General features: G+C 39.0%; 1 protein-coding gene across 17 annotated transcripts in view; it reads right to left on the reverse strand.

The window, feature by feature from the left end:
- DOCK9 (dedicator of cytokinesis 9) overlaps positions 1-21,541 on the reverse strand; it is a 165,131-nt gene that overhangs the window by 73,683 nt on the left and 69,907 nt on the right. For all 17 annotated transcript variants that reach the window (XM_072994670.2, XM_072994661.2, XM_072994658.2 and 14 more), the window contains exons 6-9: positions 13,704-13,799; positions 12,960-13,094; positions 9,233-9,407; positions 7,936-8,003 (exon numbers count right to left, since the gene is read on the reverse strand). In XM_072994670.2, coding sequence (XP_072850771.2) covers positions 7,936-8,003; positions 9,233-9,407; positions 12,960-13,094; positions 13,704-13,799 — 474 coding nt within the window. The remainder of the gene's footprint in view (positions 1-7,935; positions 8,004-9,232; positions 9,408-12,959; positions 13,095-13,703; positions 13,800-21,541) is intronic.

A 21,541-nucleotide genomic window follows, 5' to 3' on the forward strand; every position in this document is an offset into this window, starting at 1 on the left:
CTAAGCAAGAAATCTACAACTAAAAGTAACCATCAAACTTGCTTAAAAATCCCCAATGAAAGAGAGTTTACCACCCTCTGAGACAGTCTAATCTACTGTTCAACAACTCTTACTGTCGAGAAGTTGTTTCTAATACAATGGTGCCTTGACTTACGAACGCCCTGACCTATAAACAATTTGACTTACGAACAGCTCTGGCTGCAAAATTTTGCTTTGACTTGCAGCCAGAGCTTTGACTTATAAACAGAAAAAGACAGGGGGAAAAGGCATGAAATTCAAACCATTGGTGGCAAAGAGGCTGCTTCTTTGTAGCTCTTTCGCCCCAATGGTTAGAACAGTTGGTTAGGGAACATTTTTACTCCTGGGATGCAGGAGGAGGTGGGGTGACGCAGGTCTACTCATGAGTAAGCGCCAACGAAGTTGCAGGTTTACTCATGAGTAAACGCTACTGAAGGCACAGGTCTACTTGTGAGTAGGCATGAGATGGAGGAGCTCCGTGGCAGTGCAGGAGGAGGAAGGAGAAGTGGTCGGGTGCCAGTGCTTTGGAAGCCTAGGAAGCCTCCGCAGAGGCTTCGGACTTGTAAGATGCTACTTTTTCCTCTTTAAAAAGTTGTTCTGGGTGGGTTTGGAGGGTAGGTTTGGGCCGGGGGAGTTACGTTTCTGTTTTTTTTTTTTTCCAGTCCCATCATGGGACTTGCAGTGTTTTATTTTTAATTTTTTGGGTATTTTTTTTCCCTTTGGCCGTAACAGATTAATCGGCATTCCTATGGGAAATGGTCCTTTGACTTACGGCCAATGTTCCAATACGGATTAAGTTCGTAAGTCAAGGCACCACTGTATTAGGTTCAACCTTCTTTCATCTAATTTCAATCCATTACTTCAGGTCTTTGTCTCTGGAACTACAGAAAACAAGCTTGCTTCACGTCCCTACAATATATCTGAAGATGACTACCATATGACATGCGAGTCTTCTCTTCTCCAGGCGGAGGGTGAGTGAACTAGCACTACGGGCAAGTTTCTAATTTAGATCTTCCATCTCCCTCCACTGAGTCAGATATACTTCCTGAATGTGCACTTTGTACCTAGCACACCAACAAGCTACGCCACCCAAAGTAAATAGATTTAGTGAAAATAGCCTCTTGGCCAAGGCATCTTCTCTAGACCAGGGGTCCCCAATCCCCGGGCTGTGCCCCGGTTCCCAGAGGGGACGGGTGGCAGGATGGAGTTGCCTCAGCAGGGAGGGAGAGAAGCCCGCACCCCCATTGCCAGAGAAGGTTAAGGGGCGCTGAGGAAGCTGAGGAGGGAAAGCCTGCATGGTCTGGCTGGGTCCCCAGACGCTTCTGCCCAGCCTGGGGGAAGGTGGCAGCTGTCTGCAGAGTCTGTGCCCATGGGAGAGCTGGGCTGTCAGTCTGCCCTCCAGCGAGGCTCTCTGAGGGTCAACTTGACACCTTCTTCCTGGCCAAGGTGCACATTCCTTGTGGAGGAGAGTATGGGCTGTTTGTGACAGCCCATGGGTGTTGGGGAGGGTCCTTGGGAGAATGCTCTTCAACTAAACTGGTCCCTGGTGTCAAAAGGGTTGAGGACCACTGCTCCAGACCCTCAAACGTTTTCCTCCAAGGATCACACTTGGGTAAAATAAATAAAAGATTTTTTAAAATTATAGGAAAGTATAAAGAATTCAAAAAGGTAGTTGTACAATTCCAAAACAATGCAAAAGCAGTAAATAATGAATATTACAATAATTAAGTGAGCTCTATGAAAGCATTCCCCATAAAATAATAAAAACTAAGTACAACTGCCTAAAACGTTTCCCACCTAAGTATTCATGACTGAATCTTTGCTACTGCATCTCTATGTCTAATCCATCATCTGCAGCAGACAGATGAAAAGATAACTAGCTTGACAAAAAGCAGCCCCTAACAAGCCTCTTGCTAAATCTTAAATCCATGTTTCCCCAACATGATGTTATCCAATCAAATTCAAGTCCTTCATCCAGTGACTTCACCCTCAAAATGTAACTTCTCTCAACCCCTCCTTTCAGTTCTCATGAGAACTTCTGCTAGCAATCAATTAGGAATGGAATATGATGCGTGTGGCTCTGTGTGGTACGCCCCTGGTGCCGTCTGGAACAGAACAAACAAATCTTCTTTCTTTCTCTTGACGATACGTGGCACCTGGAGCAGCCTGGTGAAGTACAACATAACCCATCTGATTTCCTCAAAGAGGCAACCTGTTACTGCATTTGCTTTTACCATCTCTTCATACTGCTAACTTGTGCTTAACTTGGGATCTACAAAGACACACAGATGCTTCTCACCTATGCCACTTCCCAAACAGCTGTCACCTGTTACATATCTGTATATCTTGTCAGTTCTGCTTAGAACTTTACATTTTTTTCAGTGCTGAAACTTATTTTGTTTGCTTTGGTCCAGTTCTCCAATCTGTTTAGCTTATCTTGAATCCTAATTCTGCCTCCTGAAGTATTAGCCAGCCCTCCGAGCTTGGTGTCATCTGAAAATTTGATTGGCCTCCACTACCTCACCTAAGTAATGCTGAATAACACAGCACTGAAGACAGAACCCTGAGTCAGCTCACTAGCCACTTCCCTCCAGGCCAACACGGAATCATTGGTGAGCACTCTCTGGGTATAGTCCACCAACCAGCTATAAATCTGCCTAAAAGTATAATTGTCTAGCCCACAATTAACCAGTTTAGTCACAGGAATAACATGAGGATACTTGTCAAAAGTACAGCTGAAATCAAGATACACTACATCCACAGCTTTCGCTCATCAACCAAGCCTGTGATTCTGTCAGAAAAAACTGAAGCTTGGCATGAGTTTTCATGGGTCTTAGAAATCACAATATGCTTTTCTGCAGCATACAGACCAACTATTTCACTGTTTGTGCTAGAGCCTCTCCAGGCATCAGTGTCAAATTAACAAACTGAGAGTTGCCTGGATCACCTCCTCTCAAATATATATGAGGAACATGTAAGGTCCCAGAAGATGGGAAGTGAGCAGATGTCATCTCCATATATATATGATGACATCTGCTCACTTCCCATCTTCTGGGACCTTACGTGTTCCTCAGGAATTCTGAAAGAGTAGAGACAGAGACTCTGAGATTGTATTTCCGAATTCCTTTAATACTCTTTCAATGGAGTTCATCTGGACAAGGAGACAAATTCGTCCAAAGCATCTAGATTTTCCTATACTACCTCTTCACTCATCTTGGGCAGCAGTCCCCTCCCTTCTTTACTCTACTATACAAGGTTGAGAACTGTTTTCCTTTTGAGAGAAGACAAAAGAAAGGACGTATTCAGCAGCTTTACCTTCTCTGTCAACCATTTGTATTTCTCCAACCTTTTAACATAGTAGAACTCCCATTTCCTTGTTCTGCTTCAAGCATGACTGATCACACACACACCAGGGGAAGGGGGAGAGAAAGAGACTTTGTTGTTTTTAATTTCTCTTGCAAGTTGGAGCTCATTTTGAACTTTAGCTTCTTAACCTTCACTCTACAATTACTGGTGACTTGTTTATATTGTTCCTTGGTGATCTGCCCCTTCTTTTATTTCTTATGAACACCCTTTTAAAATCTTAGTTCATCTCAAGCCTCCTTATGCAGCCACTCTAGTTTCTTTAGATGTCTCCTCATTTTCCTTTTGATATGAATGATCTGTGACTGTTCCTTCCCCTTATAGTCCTAAAAAAACTTCCCTTTTCTCAATATAACAAAACCCAAGAGGGGACACTCACTTCCACTCAAAGTTCCTACTATATCCATCTCACTGACTAGTTATTCCCTGTTAGTTCAGATCTGATCTAGGACAGTGGATCCCCTTGTTGCTTCTTACACCTCTTGGAGGACTGTCAACAAAGTGGTCAGGAATATGTGGAGCCTTACAGTTCCGGCAAAGTAGGACTTCTAAGAGACATCAGGATAGTTTGGAGTCTCCCATTATTCCTACATTTCTCCTCATTGAATATTCAATCTTCTACAATTATTTAAAATTCATCAAGAAACTTAAGTACAGTATTAAACATTGTTAGAGAAAAATTTGAAGCTTTGGTCAGCTTTCCCGTTCCAATTCTCCATCAGCAATTCTATTCCCCTTTGGGTGGGTTGTCTCTGTATCTTCGATACAAAACTGCCTCCACACACCTCATCTTCTCTTCCCTTTTTCTTTCTTCTCATTTTTGTTACCATTTTCAATCTTCACATTTAAAAAAAATCTCCCTTTTCCTCCAAAAATCCACTAGGAGAAACAGTACTTCTGAGTCAAACCTTCTGAAGCCACAGTTCCAGCACTCCTGCAAACTTGAGGGCATAAATATTTCCTTGCTGTAAAATACTGAAAAAGTGAGACAATGCTGGAGTGTGTGAGAATGAAAAAAAAAAGTTGAAAATAGATCATGAACCAGCTGGCAAGATGAAGAAAATACTGCAGAGAAGCAGGCTGTTCTTATGACAATGGAATTTTAATATGAGGCAGTGGAAGTGATGAGGAAGTGTACAAAGGTTCAGATCACATTTGAAAGGTAAAATATGGCAAACATTTCATTTGTCTATATATTTAGTTCTGTATATGCCTCCCGGAATAGAATCTAATTTTGGAAGATCTGCATATTACTTATTTTTGTGCTCAAACGCAACCTTCCTGACAACATACATCCTGACTAGAATTATTTTGGTTCAAAACGAGAGACAACAGAAAGACAGTAACAAGTTGAGCCTTTAGCATTGGCTTTGCACAAAAAATTCTCCAAAGAACTGTATTACTCTACTTGTGAAAAGAAAGAGAGAACGGAACATCTTTTAAGCAGCAAATTAAACAGAGAACGGAACAGAAAGCATGTACAGCACACAACTCATAAGGTTTTTGTTTCTTCATAGAAAAAAAAAGGAACACAATAGATGGACAACAAGAATCAGACCATAGTTTAAAAGAACCTAGGTACTTTCCAGAGAGGTGCTCTGAACAGAAAAAAAATAAGCTGATTTTAAATAGAAATCAAAAGTACACAGCTCCAGAATGCAAGGGAGAATAGCACGTGAAACAAAACAAAAAACAAAACCCACAGATGCTGAAATAGCATCCAGAGTTTACAGACACAGGAAGCAGCATTTGTGGCACCAAGTTTAGATATAATAAGTAGGTGTTCGAACCCTCCAGAAGCAGTCAAATCCCAATGGCTATTTACACACCTAAAACTTTCCTGTTTCGCAATTGGTGCAAGTAAGCATATAAAATGTAGTTTTTTAATGCTTCACATTAGATGCTTCATTTCCAACTTTACTTGCATGAATTAACATGTATTTCAATAATTTGAGAAGGAAATTTATTTTTTAAAATATAATAAACATTGTTTTCTAGTTTTTATTACAGCGTGTTGTAAGGAACCTATGGCCTATAACTTCAGTCATCCCGAGCTCCCATGTTCCTGGCCCTAGCTAGAAGACTTCACACTACAGCTATGGGCAGAACACTTCTAGTACTACGCAAATGTACAGAAATTATATTTGCTGTATTTGTGCATGTAGTGACTAGGAGAGAAAAGAGAATCAAGTTCAAAGTAGGCAGCAACTTCACCAAAATTATGTTTGCAACCTGCAGATGAATCACTTATTTCTCTCCCAATCTCAGAAACAATATGGGAGACTTTAGTCCATAAGGCTACCCCTGAGACAATGAAGGGTGGTGCTCCCTTCCTGTTTATTATTCGTTATTTCACTATCTGGTATAAATAAGTATATCCTGACTTTCCCCTGCCTTTGAAGTGCTCAATACTAATTGAGGTTATTTACCTCTACTAAACAGAGTGCTCGTGTCAGAAAACGGACTATGAATTGTTGCAAGAAATCTTGCATATTGCTTTGGGGTTTGCCCTTACTAAATTGAGGACTTTGAAACCAAGCAACTATTTTTGTAGAAGGAACTTAAAGGGAACTGAATTCTACAAAAAACTAATAATGACCACACATTAATGTGGCTCTAGGGGATGCAGGTGGCGCTGTGGGTTAAACCACTGAGCCACTGGGCTGTTGATCAAAAGGTTGGCAGTTCAAATCCTTGTGATGGGGTGTTGACAGTGAGCTCTTGTTGCTTGTCTCAACTCCTGCCAACTGAGCAGTTTGAAAGCATGCAAAATGTGACTAAATGAACAGGTACCAACTATGTGGGAAGGTAACAATCTTTCAATGTCTAGTCATGCCAGCCACGTGACCATGGAAAGTGTGTATGGACAAATACCGGCTCTTCAGCTTACGAACAGGAATGAGCACCAGCCCCTAGAGTTGGACACGACTGGATTTAATTGGCAAGGGGAATCTTTACCTTTTAATGTGGTTCTATTCCCAAATTCTCCAACAGACCTTACACAGTGTCTCTGGGATAATCAAGCTCTATTGTGTCAGCAATTTCGGTAAGCTCATGGCCACTACAAGCTTAACCAGGGAAACTGAGGTTTGTATTTAGAATTTTATCATAAAAGCTAATTCAACAAAGATAAGATGAGAATTTCAGTAGTCTGAATGCTACATATTAAAAAAACAGCATATAATGTGAAGCAGCTAAAAATGAAGGTATCTGTCCACAGTATCTTTCACTGATGAGCTACAGATCTAGCATAGGTAACTACAAGCTACACAAATGTGCTAGATATTTAAGTACCTCATCTTAACTAGCTAAGCTAAAGATCAATGAACCACTTCCAATAAATAAACTTGGGCCCTGGATACCTGAAGGACCGCCTCCTTCCATATGAGCCTACCCGGCAGTTAAGATCTAGCCAGGGGGCCCTTTTGAAAGAGCCATCCCTCGAGGAGGTAAGAGGGATGGCTTGCAGACAAAGGGCCTTTTCGGCAGCTGCCCCCAGACTATGGAATGCCCTCCCGACTGAGATTCGTCTGGCGCCGACACTGATGACATTTCGGCGCCAGGTCAAAACCTTCCTGTTCCAGAAGGCTTTTAACTGAAATAATATTAACTGTGGGTCTGATGGCAATTTTATATATATTTTAATTGTATTTTAATTGTACATATCTTTATTGTATTTTAAATGCTGTAAGCCGCCCAGAGACCTTTGGGTAGTGTGGGCGGCATATAAATTAAATAAATAAAATAAAATAAATAAAACAAATAAATCAAATATTCTTTTCTACTCAGCTTTCCCTAACTACTCAAGTACTCCATTGTTACTTGATAGAAGTAACATATCGAGGCACTGTTCTCTTAAGGGATAAATCCACAAATTCCCTTAAATTTCATTATCTGTCTAAATTGATAAATAATAATCATGTACCATTAAGCCAATTCTGATGACCCTTGTCAAGGTTTTCCAGGTACAGAAAATTCAGAAGTGGTTTACGATTTCCTTCTTGGGGCACCCTGGGATTGTGAAGCTTGGCCAAGGTCACACAGGTTACTTCTACTCACAGGAGGCACAGTGGGGAACTGAAATCCCAAGCTCTGGCTCCACAGCCAGATACCAGATACATATATTTTATAAGAAAAAACTGATAAGAATTTTTATCTATCTATCTATCTATCTATCTATCTATCTATCTATCTATCTATCTATCTATCTATCTATCTATCTATCTATCTATCTATCTATCTATCTATGTCTGTCTGTCTGTCTGTCTGTCTGTCTGTCTGTCTGTCTGTCTGTCTGTCTGTCTGTCTGTCTGTCTGGTGATAAAAATTGTTATGAAAACAAAGGAAAAAGGAAAAAAATATAGGCGTCCTCCCCCAATTTTAAGGAGTGCTTTAACAATTTCAGAAATATACCTATGTGATAAAAATCCACCAAATGTATGCTTATGATATGAATAGTATGTAAATAAATCATCAATATTCCTTCCTTAATTAGAATTTATCTTCATAATTCTTCCTGTGACAAGTCAAACTTTAAAGTAAAAGGCACAGTACCTTGACAACTTCAGGAAGATAACTATCTAAACTAGATGAGGAGGTATCCATCTTGCTTTGTTCATCATCTAGAAATTTAATAAAGGCATAAAAAAGTTTACCATCACTGAAGGCAAGGACTGTTATGTTCCTCATGTTTTCCAGACAATTAGAGGCTGGGTTACAAATCTTAACATACTTCTATTGTATCAAAGAATCAATCAAAACATTTTCTTTTACAGTCAAGGCACCATTTGACATTGAATTATACTCACACTGCTCTCAACACAAAACTTCTGCATTCCATAGAACAAACAACTTTATAGCTTATAGATCACAAACAGAGACTGGGGCAGTTGTATACAAATACGAATATCCTCACACAGGTGGTGAAAATGAGGGTCCGGCCCCTTGGGGCCAGCTGGTCCACTCACCAATCTGCCACTCCTGTGGATACCGCAATTCTTCCAATGACTCCGCAGATCGTGATCTGCGAGCCATCATTTTGACCTTGCAGTGAGGCTTGTCCTCCAGCCTCCTGCCAGGAGTGGCTAGCCAATCGTGATCTGCGGAGCCACTGGAAGAATCACAGCGTCTGCGGCAGCAGCAGATCAGTGAGTGGACCGGCTGGCCCCATGGTGCTGGCCCCTTGTTATTGCCACCAATGCGAGCATATTTGTATATGAATACCCCCATCTCTAATCACCAGCTCATTCATATTGTTCTTTGCTACCACCCTGGAAAAGGGCAATCAATAAATCTTATAGAGCCCAATTAAACATTTGTTTGAATTATTTATATCCCATCTTTAACAAATCTTTTCAGATCAATGGAAGAGAAGTAGAAAAATTTGGGACAGACTGCTATATTAAAAGCAGTTTATAACCTGTGACTGTTTCAACACAGGATATACTTGAATATCATCTATCAAGGACCAACAACAACAAGAAAATGTTGATCCTTAATGTACTGCTCAAAGTTTCCCAGGAATATCTGGAGTACCAGTGTTGGAAATGTCATGCCAGACTAAATGCATCACTCATCTGATCACTTCCCCTTTCCTTTGTAAGATAAAGCTGGTTAACATCAACCTGGGCCTATAAGATATATGACAATTTTTCTGTAAACGTGAGTAGGCAATCAAGGTTTCAATGAAAGAGGCAGCCTTTCATCTAACCTCAAGAATAGTAAATAGTTACCTGGAAAGACAAAATTCCTCAATATCATGCAGAAGAGTAGATATAGACAAAATTTCATGAATATTCACATTAGTGAATTACTTGCCTCAAGTGAATAAGTAAAAATAGCCTGTATTTACCATCATGGGAGTCTCCATTTCTTTTCTCTTGCATTGCAGCTTCAAAATTTAATTGGAGAATTTTGTTAAGAGTTGCAATCCATTCTTCCATTTCTACTTCACTGTCTGCTGCAAGAAGATAGCTACTCTTATCTTGCATCTTGAGCTCAAAGGCATAACGTCGGACTTTGTTGTTCTGCAACATAATAAAGAGTATTAACATACTAACTGCAAGGTTTTCAACACTTTTAAAAATGCTTGGTTTTTTTAAAAAAAACATTTATCCTCTAATTTAATTCACACAATTATTTCACATGGCAACAACTCCTTGTAGTTTCCTATTTCATACTGCCTACCTACGCACAAATATACATGAATGAGATAAAATAGTAATGTATCATAACCATAATTTTTATTGAATTAGAATAGCATGCCAAAAAGGAAGTGTCTTCATATGCTGAGATTTAATTCTCTTCATGCAACACCTAAATTATTTGTGCATGTGCTGGAGAAAAAGCATTTTTAAAAAGCTACAGAAAGTTCAAGATCATTGCAAGCTTCAAGAATTCACACTGACCATATTAATTAAAATAGATTTGCTATATTTTGCAAGGCATCTTAAAATTGGCTGATGATGATAAAAAATATTCAGAAGGAAAGGAGATCTAAAAAAATCTGAAATATGTGATCTGGTATTCAATGAACTAAGAGATGCATTAGTGTTATGGGACAGAAAGTACCTCGAAGAAACAAGTTAAACTAAATGGAAAGAACAAATTCATGCTTAATACTCTTTTCCAAAAGAGATTTATTTTTTAAAAAGCCAACTGCATCAAGCAAATGAAAGTCTTCATGGGCCATTAAAGTATTTAATTTGAAACCTAAGAATCTGTTTTAAATATTCCTTGTGGTTAAGAAAAAACTAATAATGTGAGTATCACATTTGCACATTTGTGTAATTCCTGGTTGCAATGGTGACAGTACACTTTCCAAACTGGCGCAAGGAGGTTTCAAACTGTGTTGCACTGTTCATCTCTAATTTTGCCCATACAGTCAACCCTCGACTTACAAACGTCCCTAGATAAAAACTTTTTGATTTACAAACGGCTCCGTTGGCAAAAACTGGTATCGACTTGTGAACGGAGCTTGACCTACAAATGAGGTCGAGGCTCCATTTGCAAGTCAGTGCCATTTTTTGTGAATGGAGACGTTCGTAAATGGCTCCCTGCCTTTTTGGCTTCAGAGCTCTCAAAGGGCTTCCTCCGATGTCAGGGGGGGAAGCCCTTTGAGAGCTCTGAAGGTGCAGATCGTGGTGGCGGGGACCCCCAGGGAGGTCTCCCATGGTGGCAGGCAAACCCTGGGAGACATCCCTGGGGGTCCCCTCCACCATGATCGGCACCTTCGGAGCTCACAAAGGGCTTTAACCTCACATCGGAGGAAGCCCTTTGAGAGCTCCAAAGCCAAAAAGGCAGGGAGAAAGTGTGGGAAATTGGAATTCCCAGCCCTTTTCCCCTGCCTTTTTGTCTTTTGAAATGCTGGAACAGATTAATTCCCTTCCCATGCATTTCAATGGGAAATGCTACTTCAACTTATGAACTTTTCGACGTACAAATGTCGTTCCAAAACCAATTAAGTTCGTAAGTCGAGGTACCACTGTACTTTGAAACTGCCAAATAGTAGTTGCCACCACGCATGTCACTGATGTCCATACTGCTGCTGAATGTGGTACAGCAGTACATTCAAACCTAAGGACAGCCAAGTTACCAAGTGGGGATTTGAGTGGACAAAGAAAAGCTCCTCTTCTATTTTTGGTAGAGGTTAAATAAATCTATTAATTCATAAGGCTGTTATGTATCTTCCTTGATACTTGGAAAGCTTTGCCATTTTTTCTACTAACACTGCTGTCATGTGAATAGCGTAGAAAAATAAAACTAACAGGAGAGATTGGCAAAAGACGAGCTACCAAGAACCATTTTTTAAAGAAGAATTAAATTTCACACATTCACATGCAACATAAAAATATGGTTCAGCACTAAAGACATGAGCCCAAAGAAAAGACTGGACTTGCACTACTCTCCTCCCCTCTTTCCATAAGGAGGAAGGAAGAGGAGGACTTCAGCAGACACTGGTTTATTTTTATACGTAAATCCAGGGATTGTGGTTAAAATAAAGTCTGGTAAGTCTGAAACCAAGACTACCGAAAATAATTGGTTGTGAAGCTAGTTCATTTAACTAAGAGTTTGTTTTAAAACAGTGATTGCTAATTCATAAGCAAAGATATGCCTGAATTTCTTTTTTAAAAGTGATGTTGAATTTTACTGTCATCCTGTAAGCTGTATGGAAAGACATGGTTAGGGGCACAAGCAATTGTGAGGCTTCACAAGAGTGTCATTTGATCTTCTCAAAAAAAGCACTAAACCAGACTCAGAGAAATTGTTCCCTAAAATATATATATACTTGGGTTTTTCTTATTCAGTTCAGGGTGTTAGACATCAACATGGAAACGAAGCAGCAGGCTTAACTTGACAAGGGGAGCTCTGAGGACTTTATTTTTTCCAGTAGGCTTTTGAATGATTGCAGTGTTATCTGAATCACTGATCCACTGCTGCTTTGGTTTTCCTGTGCTATCATATTCCTTTTTAATATTTTAATAATATTTTTGCATCATAGTACCACACTGACTTAAGGACTACTGAAAACCGTTCTGGAAAGATAGTCTGTTCTGAAGCCCATTTTTAAAAAACAGTAGTAATATTTTGTGTTACAAATATACAGGGCTATGGAAGCAAATCTACCAAATTTTGTAAACTGAAAAACTACAGAATGTAAACAAAAGACATTATATTTGCATTGCAGTTTATACCAAGAAATGCAGTAACAGCACCCACAGATCTAAGAACTCAGTTATTTCCACACTTGAACGACGAAAGAAATCCATGTTCTTTCAAAAGGGCTGCATATTTAACACAGAGAAACAAATAACTCCCCTTCTGACTCTTACCACTGGCAAGATTTCAACTCAGTTTTGTTTTAAACTTTTTTTAAAAAAAAAAGAATAATGATGAAAAGTTAACATAGTAAAGGTCAAGTGAAAACATTTGGGAGTACAGCTATAAATGTGATCTGGCTCTTACAACTGAAATCCCACACAAGAAGTTATGCAAAACATTTTACGGCCATACTGCAGTACTATTTATGCTTCTACTAGACCTTTATGCATTTTAAAATTTCTTCCTAGGATTCCACCCCCATTAATTTACATATGCACAAACCTAAACCACCAGAAACTCAAAAGCAGGAATTAACATAACTGTTAGGCTGCAGTACTGTATGCACTACTTGTGAATAAGACTAACTGAACACAATGGAACACAGTTCTGAGCAAATGTGCATTGGATTATGCTGTTTGTTGCAAAATTTCTTCAGTTTTTCATATCAAAACAAAATGCTAATGCACTCTGAAAAAATCTAGATGAGCTGTAATACCATTGCATTAAAAAACCAGAAGAATATAATTTAAACTAATTGCCAACACTAAAAATACAATTGACAGTGCAATCTTTTGTTTGTTCACTTGGATGTCAATTGCATTGTGTTCAATGGGGGAATATCCTGTAGTATGCATGAAAACAAGATATATGAAAATAAATGGATTTAGGTTACCATCCTACAGTAATGTCATGAGACAAAAAGAATAGGCTGGTTTTCAGATGACAGCAATGTATTAATAGTACCAGCTGCACCTTACCTGGACAACTCCCATGCAAGAATCCAAAAATATTGACCCTTTCGGTTCTTTTGATATCTTCTCATCTTTATAGAAATTAAGATTGTATGATCCATCCCCAAGTTGGAGCAGATGAAAGAATCTTCTTTTGAATGACTAGTTATGGGGGAAAAAACTTAAAATATTAAATTGATACATATATATTTCCATATATCAGGATCCAGACTGATTTAAGGACATGCAATTGTTTGAAATCTTTCATCAGGGATTCCCATTAAGGCAAAGAAAGGAAAATGGGCTTTTTGGGTGGTGATCCCCCCACCCCACCCCAACCCCTGGTATCTGCAACAGGTTATCAGCAGAGATACGACAGGCTCCATCCCTTCTTATGTTTCAAGAAACTGTTGAAAACAGAACTATTCAAAACTGAGTTTTCTTTTCCTGTTCCTCTCTTTTTTGCATGATTTTTAAAATCACCATATTGTTGTGTGTACTGTTGGTGGCATCTGTGTGACCTTTATGCTTAACTTGTAAACCAGTAAAGCAAATACTAATAGGGCAGTATATAAATCAAATAAATAAATAGCCTCTAACACACTGTTAAGAGCGGTAGCAAAAGAAAAAGTTAAGGCACTCAAGCACAGATCTTGAGGCATTCTCTGGCTTACAGCTAAAACACTACAGCACAGAGCATTACACATTCAGAACTATATTAACACTTATCAAGTATAACTGTGTGCAATTCCCTCATGGTTAACAACATACCCGCATAGTAACACTGATAGCACTGTTCATGTTGCCCTTGTACAGCCATCCCTGTTTTGTAATTCCACCCTTCTGTGATCCTAGAGATGCAGCATCCTATTTTTTAAAAAAAGAAAAGACCAAAATAAGGCAATGATAATAACTTGGGTTCTTCATTATGAGAAGTTCTATATATACGTATTAGTCAATTTTCCAAAAATAATTGTTCAAATCAGGGGATGAAAATACAAAACCACAAGCACAATATCTGTAAAGGTTCTCAGTCATCCAGGTGAGCGTATCTGGAAGCTAAGTAATGGCAACTGGACTTTTCTTATTAGGGTGAAACTAGAGATGGGTGTCGGACACGACTAAACGACGACGAAAGATGGGTGTATTTGTATACAAATACAAATATCCCCACAGCTGAACTTAATGACGATCCGGCCCCTGGGGCCAAACAGTCCACTCATGTGTCTGCCGGCGGCCTCACTCATCCTTCCAATCACTCCCGGAGCCCCGCTTTCTTCCCGCTCAGCTAGCCACTCCAGGCAAGGGGAGCGAGGATGAGTCTTCCCACACAGCTGCCAAGTGGCCAGCCGAGCGGGAAGAGAGTGGCACTCCGTGAGTGATTGGAAAGATGAGTGAGGCTGCTGCCAACCACATCAGCGGACGGTCTGGCTCCAGAGTCCAGACCCTTGTTAAGTCCAGCTATGTGGGGATATTCGTATTCATATACGAAAATCCCCATCTCTAGTTGAAACATTTTGCTGCTCATCTTGGATGAGCAGTGAAACGTTTCAACCCAAAAAGAGAGAAGTCCAACTGCCATGAGTCAACTTCCACAAAAGCATAATGTACAGTGGTTCCGGATTAACCATTGCTATGGGGAAACATCACTAAACAGGACGCAAAATGCCACTGGAACGCATTAAACTTAGTTTAATGCGTTCCAATGGCTTCTGTACTCAGCGTTTAGCGAAGTTTCCCCCATCCGGCAGCCATTTTCGCGCCCTCGGTAAGCGAGGGCAGGGCAGGGTGCGAAAACGCTGCGCACGGCCATTTTGGGTCGCGCGTGGCCGTTTTGGGAGCCGCCAATCAGATGATTTCCCAACATCGCAATGCGAAGATCGGTAAGCGAAATGCTTACCGATCTTCGCAATGCGAGTTTTGCCCATTGGGGCTGCCGATATGCCTTCGCATTAGCGATCCCAAAAAGAGATCGCTATGCGAATTCGTCGTTGTACGGTGCGCTCGTTATGCGACGCACCACTGTATAGCAAGTTGTGTGTGCGTAATTTAGGTACATTAAAGAGCTGCCTTGTACCTCCAACTGCTATTTAACTTGGCTCAGTATTAAAAACTCCACACCAATTGGCAGCTCCTCTCCAGCACTGAAGTTAGCCATCCTTTCAAGCCATATTTGGAAATGGGGGATTCAAACTGACTCTTTCTATATGCAAAATATGTGGTCTACCTCTAAGCTACAAAAAGGAATAAAAACCCTTTTCATATACTTTGGATTCAGCAAGAATTCCTCAACAAGAAGTGTGGGTAATATCCCTGCAGTTCCCCAGGGATGCGATGCCAAGTTCCCTAAACTTTCACAGCAGATGGGGGTGCACAAAGATGGGGCACTGAAGATCAGGAGTTCCCCACTCTGTTCAAATACTCTCACAGAACTCTGGAACCAGGTAGTTTAAGAACATGTTGTTAGGCTTTAACAACAACAACAACAACAACAACAACAACAACAACAACAACAACAACAACAACAACAACAACAACAACAACAACAACAACAAATCATCTAGCTTAAAACTTCATTTTGGAACAAGAGATATTAAACTGACCATGGGAAGAGAGAAGGTGAGGGAACAGGCTTACTAGTCTTGGGAATAAATTCTACCATCACTAAATGTCTGCCATTACTTCAAAAGCTCTTCTGAGTCCTTACAGATTAAAAAGAAAAACCAAAGTAGGTAGCTGAGATGGAATCATTATAGATGGCTGTCATATCTAACAGAATTAGGAAATTTTAACCCTATACTGTATATTAGTCACCTAGGCACCTTGTTACCAGTATCAAATAGGAGAGTCTGAATTCAAAATAGTACATTCCTTTTGGAAGTTTTCAACTATATAACTGAAGAAAAGTAAAACTAACTGTCTTTTCTCTGCTTACATTTCCTTGCTGATCAAAGTAAAGAAGAAGAAAAAGAAGAAGACTTTATACAGTATGTGAGAAATTACGTATAGAAAGACAAAAATAATGAACATCTTTTTTGGAAAAGAAGTTTTTAAAAAATTAAGTATTTAAAAATAAAGGCCTAGATCCAACCACTTTTTCCGGTTAGAGTACAATCACTGGATCAGTGAGTTTATGTCTGCAGACTGCAGTTGGTCTCTGAATATAAACTACTCCATGCTTCTGCTGTTAGCTGTTTATGTGAAAGCCAAGACTGAACCCAAACAGGCTGTGGCAGATCTCAAGTAAAAAACCATGACTAGTTTGCAGCAGACGTTTAGAATAAACAGAGATAAATGACATGAAATAAAAAATAATATAATATAATATAGTGGAAACTGTGCAACATATTGTTGTACTGCACATTCTATAAAGATTCACGCAATTTACTTATTTCCTCAATTTTAAAACATTATCCAGGTAGACTCAATACTTTTTATATCTCGTTTCTTGTCTCTTATCCTCAAGTGAAATTACAGTTAGGGTTGCAAAATCCTGTGTAGTGGTTTGTACAATGAGAAAGCAGATGACTAAATTACTACAGCAATCAGATTAGGAATTTAATTATAATCTGAATTTCAGTCTGCTTTGTATCGATTGTAAATACTATATGCTTTGTTATGGTATATTAGACTTGCATATCTAATATGGCTGACCTATGATGGCAATAATAATAACATTGAGTATTCAATATGTTTTATGTAAGCATTGACTCATTGCTCAACAAATAATTCGGTACTCTTCAGGCTAGTAACTCCATTTAGGCTAAAGGAATATAATATAATTTGTCAGTAAATGCTGATACAAGTTTAACCAAGACATTCTATCCTATTAGTAAACTACATTCAAACAGAATAAATTCAAACTGATAACAAAAGGGCTAAATTCAGCATTAGTCCTATTAAGAGTAGATCAGATGGAATGAATAGGCCTTCAGTCACAAGTAATGCAACTGTCATTGATTCTAATGGAATTACCATTAGACTTTGCTCCAAATTGCAGAGAAATGAACTACTGTACTCTAGTGAACAAAGCAAGAGAGCTCAATTTCAACTGAACGAAAGAAAAGAGAAAAGGGAAAAAAGAGCTATTTAATATAAAAATATTTAATTTTTTAATTTAAAATATTTTACTCCCTTGTTCTCCTTAAAAAGGACCCAGGGTGGCTTATATCATTGAAATACAATATTTAAAAGCTAAAAAAGTAAATATAGAAATATTTAAAAGAATCAAACAAGTACCACACTAAAAATGATCAACAAAATCAACACCAAAAACAGATTCAAAGCAACAATGCATAATACAGTGGTGCCTCGCTTAGCAATCGCTCTGTTGAGCGATGAAATTGCTTAGCGACGGAGTTTTTGCAATCGCAAAAGCGATTGCTTTGCAATGTTCCCTATGGGTTTTTTTTCACTTTGCGATGATCGCGGGGAAGCGATCATGGCAAAGCGACCCTTTTTTAACAGCTGATCAGCGGGTTCAAAATGGCTGTCGGGAAAACAAAATGGCCATGAGCTGTGTTTCCTCGCTTTAGAGGCACCGAAAATGGCCACCCCTATGGAGAATCTTCGCTTAAAGGTTAGTTTTTAGCCCATAGGAACGCATTAATCACATTTTAATGCATTTTTATGGGCTTTTTAATATCGCTTAGCGATGAAATCGCTTAGCAATGTTTTTTCCGGAAAGGATTAATGTCACTAAGCGAGGCACCACTGTACTCCATTTAAAAACCTTTCCCAGATAGGGAAACACTAAGGGAAACCCTGTCTGAAGAGATAAAGTCTTCATGTGCTTGCATAATGATAGCGAAGATGGGACCAGCCTGGCCTCCTGTGGGAGGGAGTTCCAGAGTCTAGGTGCAACAACAGAAAAGGCCCTACCTTGTGTCTCCACCAAACAGACCTATGAAAGTGGTGGGAAGGAGATAAAGGCCTCTCCTGATGATCTTAACACAAAAGCATGCTCATAAAGGGAGAGACAGTCCTTGAGATACAGTACCTTGAAACCAAGCCATTTAGGGCTTTAGGTTATAGCCAGTATTTTGAATTGTGCCCAGAAATGGATAAGCAGCCAGTAGAGCTATGGTTATGTAACAGTGGGGTTATGTGACCCCTGTGACCAGTCCCAGTTAGCAATCTGGTTGCTACATTTTGGACCCACTGACGTTTCCTGACACTTTCCATAGGTAACCCCACATAGAATATAACTGCGGTAATCTAGCTGGGATATAATTAAGGCATGTGTCACCATGGTCAGATCAGATCTCTCCAGAAAGGGCACAGCCGGCACACCTAGCTACCACCAAAACCTGGGCATCCACATTCAGAGACAATTCCAGAACATTCAAAGAGATCTTACCACAATGTATAGCAAGGTGCACTGATTATACAATTAAATTTGCAGTAACTTTGAATGACTTAATAGATTTAAATTGGAAACAAAGAATAATTGGCATTGTTCCTCAGGACAATAAAGACTTCAAGATATTGCTATTTAATCCATTTGCTATATGGGCACCAAGTTTCTGCTCTCTAAAAATGAGCTGACATATCAGCTGATATATCCTTTCTTTCTTTTTGGGGGGATGGTCTCACCACAACCATGATTTAATCCCATCCCATTTGGATCCCCCTGTCAAGGTCAGGAGAAGGCAAAGTTGACAAATTTAGATCAGACTGCAATATTTCAAAAAAAAAAAAAAAAAAAAAAACTTCCATTTTTACCTGCTGCACATTGACCTACTTTTATGTATAACGGTTTTTGCCAACTGTATAAAATTAAAACAAATTACAGCTCCAAAAATTATGGAAAAAACATCTTTTAAAATTAAAAACCTAGAGTAGAAGTAGAACACTTATTGAATACTGATCATAATCATGTCACACCCCATAATGGAATAGAGTAACGTTGAGTCCCAACAGCATTTTACTACTTTATAAAAGCGAAAGGACAGTGACTAAAAACACTTGCTGTAGCTATCAGCATAAGCAAGCACATACCATCACAGCATTAGTAAAAATTTCTTTGTGCTACAATTATGGAACTCCATTTCCTGGGAACTCATAGAAGCTCAAGCCTTTCTCCATCAGTAATAAGAAGGGTTGAATTTAACAGCCAAAGTTAACTATTGGTTTAGTTAAACAGTGGAAAGTGAGGTGCAACTGTGAAATGTTGTAGCTTCTAACAACGTCTGTCATCAACATTTATTAACGGGGGAGATATAAGCAGAAATTTTACGGCCTGCTCATTAATTTTTGATTCTTCTCGACCAGACCACAATCAAGCTAACTGTGAATTCAAGAACTGTCCATTCACTAAGTGTGCAGCCCATTGGTCTATAGTGCTCCTGTTACTTGGCATGAAACTTGAGTCAACTTTTCATACATTCCAAAGGGCTAGGCATAGAGTGCACAATCCACTGAAGCCATAAACAGTAACATATTTGAGGTTTTGCACACCTTTTTCTAGTGACCAGGATTAAAAATAAGCAAAAATATTCAGAGCAGTTGAAATGAAATCTATTTTATTTTTAAATGAAAATTAAACTGAAAACTGTTTTGACTCAGGCTGTGATTCCATGGTCAGATACTGCAGGATTTGCTCTGGGTGTAAAATGGATGAATTATTTTCCTGATCATGCACCAAAAAGGTCAACTTGAATCAGTCTGCCCCTTTTTGGCTCCTCACATGGAGGTTTTCTTCCCTCGGCTGCTGGGGACCTTCTACTTTTTTCTAACTGGAACTATTTGAATGGATTTTTCCCTATGTGATCAATAGTTTCGTTCTCCAAAACGAAGGGGACATAAATGTGGGTGGTATTCTGATGATGTACTAAACTGGGAATGATGTTTATGATAGTGGGAACACCCATTCCAAAGTATTTTTTTTAAAAAAATTAAACAAATTACAGAGTTTAATACTAGATCTCCATGTCACTACATCAATACACTAATTGATCCAAAGACAATCTCTGCACAGAAAAAGATAGAAATCAGTATGAAATAGAAACAACTCCAACAAATTACAGCATACTATCAACATACCCTTTAACTTTCAGCCCCCCTGGGTGAGGCTCTGCCTCTCTCTCATGTGCCTTCTCCTCTGCGTGTGAATGCAATACCCCCCCTCCAGACGCTGTGTCACATCACAATCTGAATCAAAGGGGCTGCACGGAGGAGAAGGAAAACTGTGTGGAGGGAGGCAGAGGCACGTTGGTGGAGCCATGCACTTTAGAGGGATCCTTGCATACTACTATATTTCTGCATTATGTGTTTGTACATTATTGATTGATTGATTGATTGATTGATTGATTGATTGAATGATTGATTGATTGATTGATTGATTGATTGATTGACTGATTGATTGATTTGATTTGATTTGATTTATATCCCTCCGATCTGGTCTGGTCGACCACTCTCGGCGGCTTCCAATAAGGTGTATACGAAAACGTAAGAATTTTACAAACAGTCCATAACACATACAATAATAAAACAAATAATAAATGAAAGAAAAATTATAGAAACATTTGGAAAACTCACTCTTTTCCCTAGCACTGTACAACTCTTTAACCAGCCCACTGCCTTAAAAATGAACCATTAAAAGGAGAGGCAGGGATCAGCAGAGGATCAAAACAAAGGGGGCTTGTGGCATGGGTTAGTCGGCATCAGACCGAAAGGCCAGTGTGGACACTAGTACCTAAACAATCCGCAATATCTGTATGATCCAATAGTGCATAAAATATAATATGAGAATCAAATGGTTATTATGAAGTTTAAATGCACTTCAACCCACAACATCTGTTAAATCAATAGAAAGCAAAGGTCTAATCATGTAGCCATTTTAAAACAGAAAGTCACTTCCTGTTTCCTGTTGATGAGGTTAATTCACCAATCCCACTGCAGACAATGCATATTTTCTTTCATTTTTCTTTTCTGACTCTAGCAAATTACTGACTGCTGATAAGCAGACATAATCACTGTGCCAAACACAATAACGAAGCTCTATATTCGTATTAGCGAACAATTATTTCAGTACTTTACATATAAAAAGATTTAATTACACTTCCTTCAGTTCTGGCTCAAAATTAGAAAGGCAGGGCTGTTGGATGGATGTTGACCCTAGCATTAAATTTTGTTATCCTGTTCAGTTGACCAAATATGCCTATTAGACTTAAAACATATGTTCTAGCAGAGATTTCACACAAGCTAGTTTGCATCAAATATATAGTATATTAAGAAGCAGAATGCATCATCTGAAATCGGTGAACTGAATCACCATACCACATTACAGGCCCAACGTAGCAGGAATGATCAAGCTATTCACTTAACATTTAAATAAGAATAATGCAGTGATAATACAAACATGTAAAACTTAATTGAGCATGATACAGTGATATTCATTATGGACAGCATCTTCCACCAGAAAGCAGGGACAACTTATACTTACTTATTTACTCACAGGGGAAACAGTTCATATTAACTGCACATACAATGCCCAGCCAACCTGAGTCATTGTTCAACATTAAGGTTTCTTCGACAAAATCCCAATGCTGTTCTTATAAGACAAAGCATTTGCTCACTCTGTATCTGCAAGACTGGTCAACATTTTT

Source organism: Pogona vitticeps, chromosome 3, assembly GCF_051106095.1.
Source record: "Pogona vitticeps strain Pit_001003342236 chromosome 3, PviZW2.1, whole genome shotgun sequence".
Taxonomy (NCBI): domain Eukaryota; kingdom Metazoa; phylum Chordata; class Lepidosauria; order Squamata; family Agamidae; genus Pogona; species Pogona vitticeps.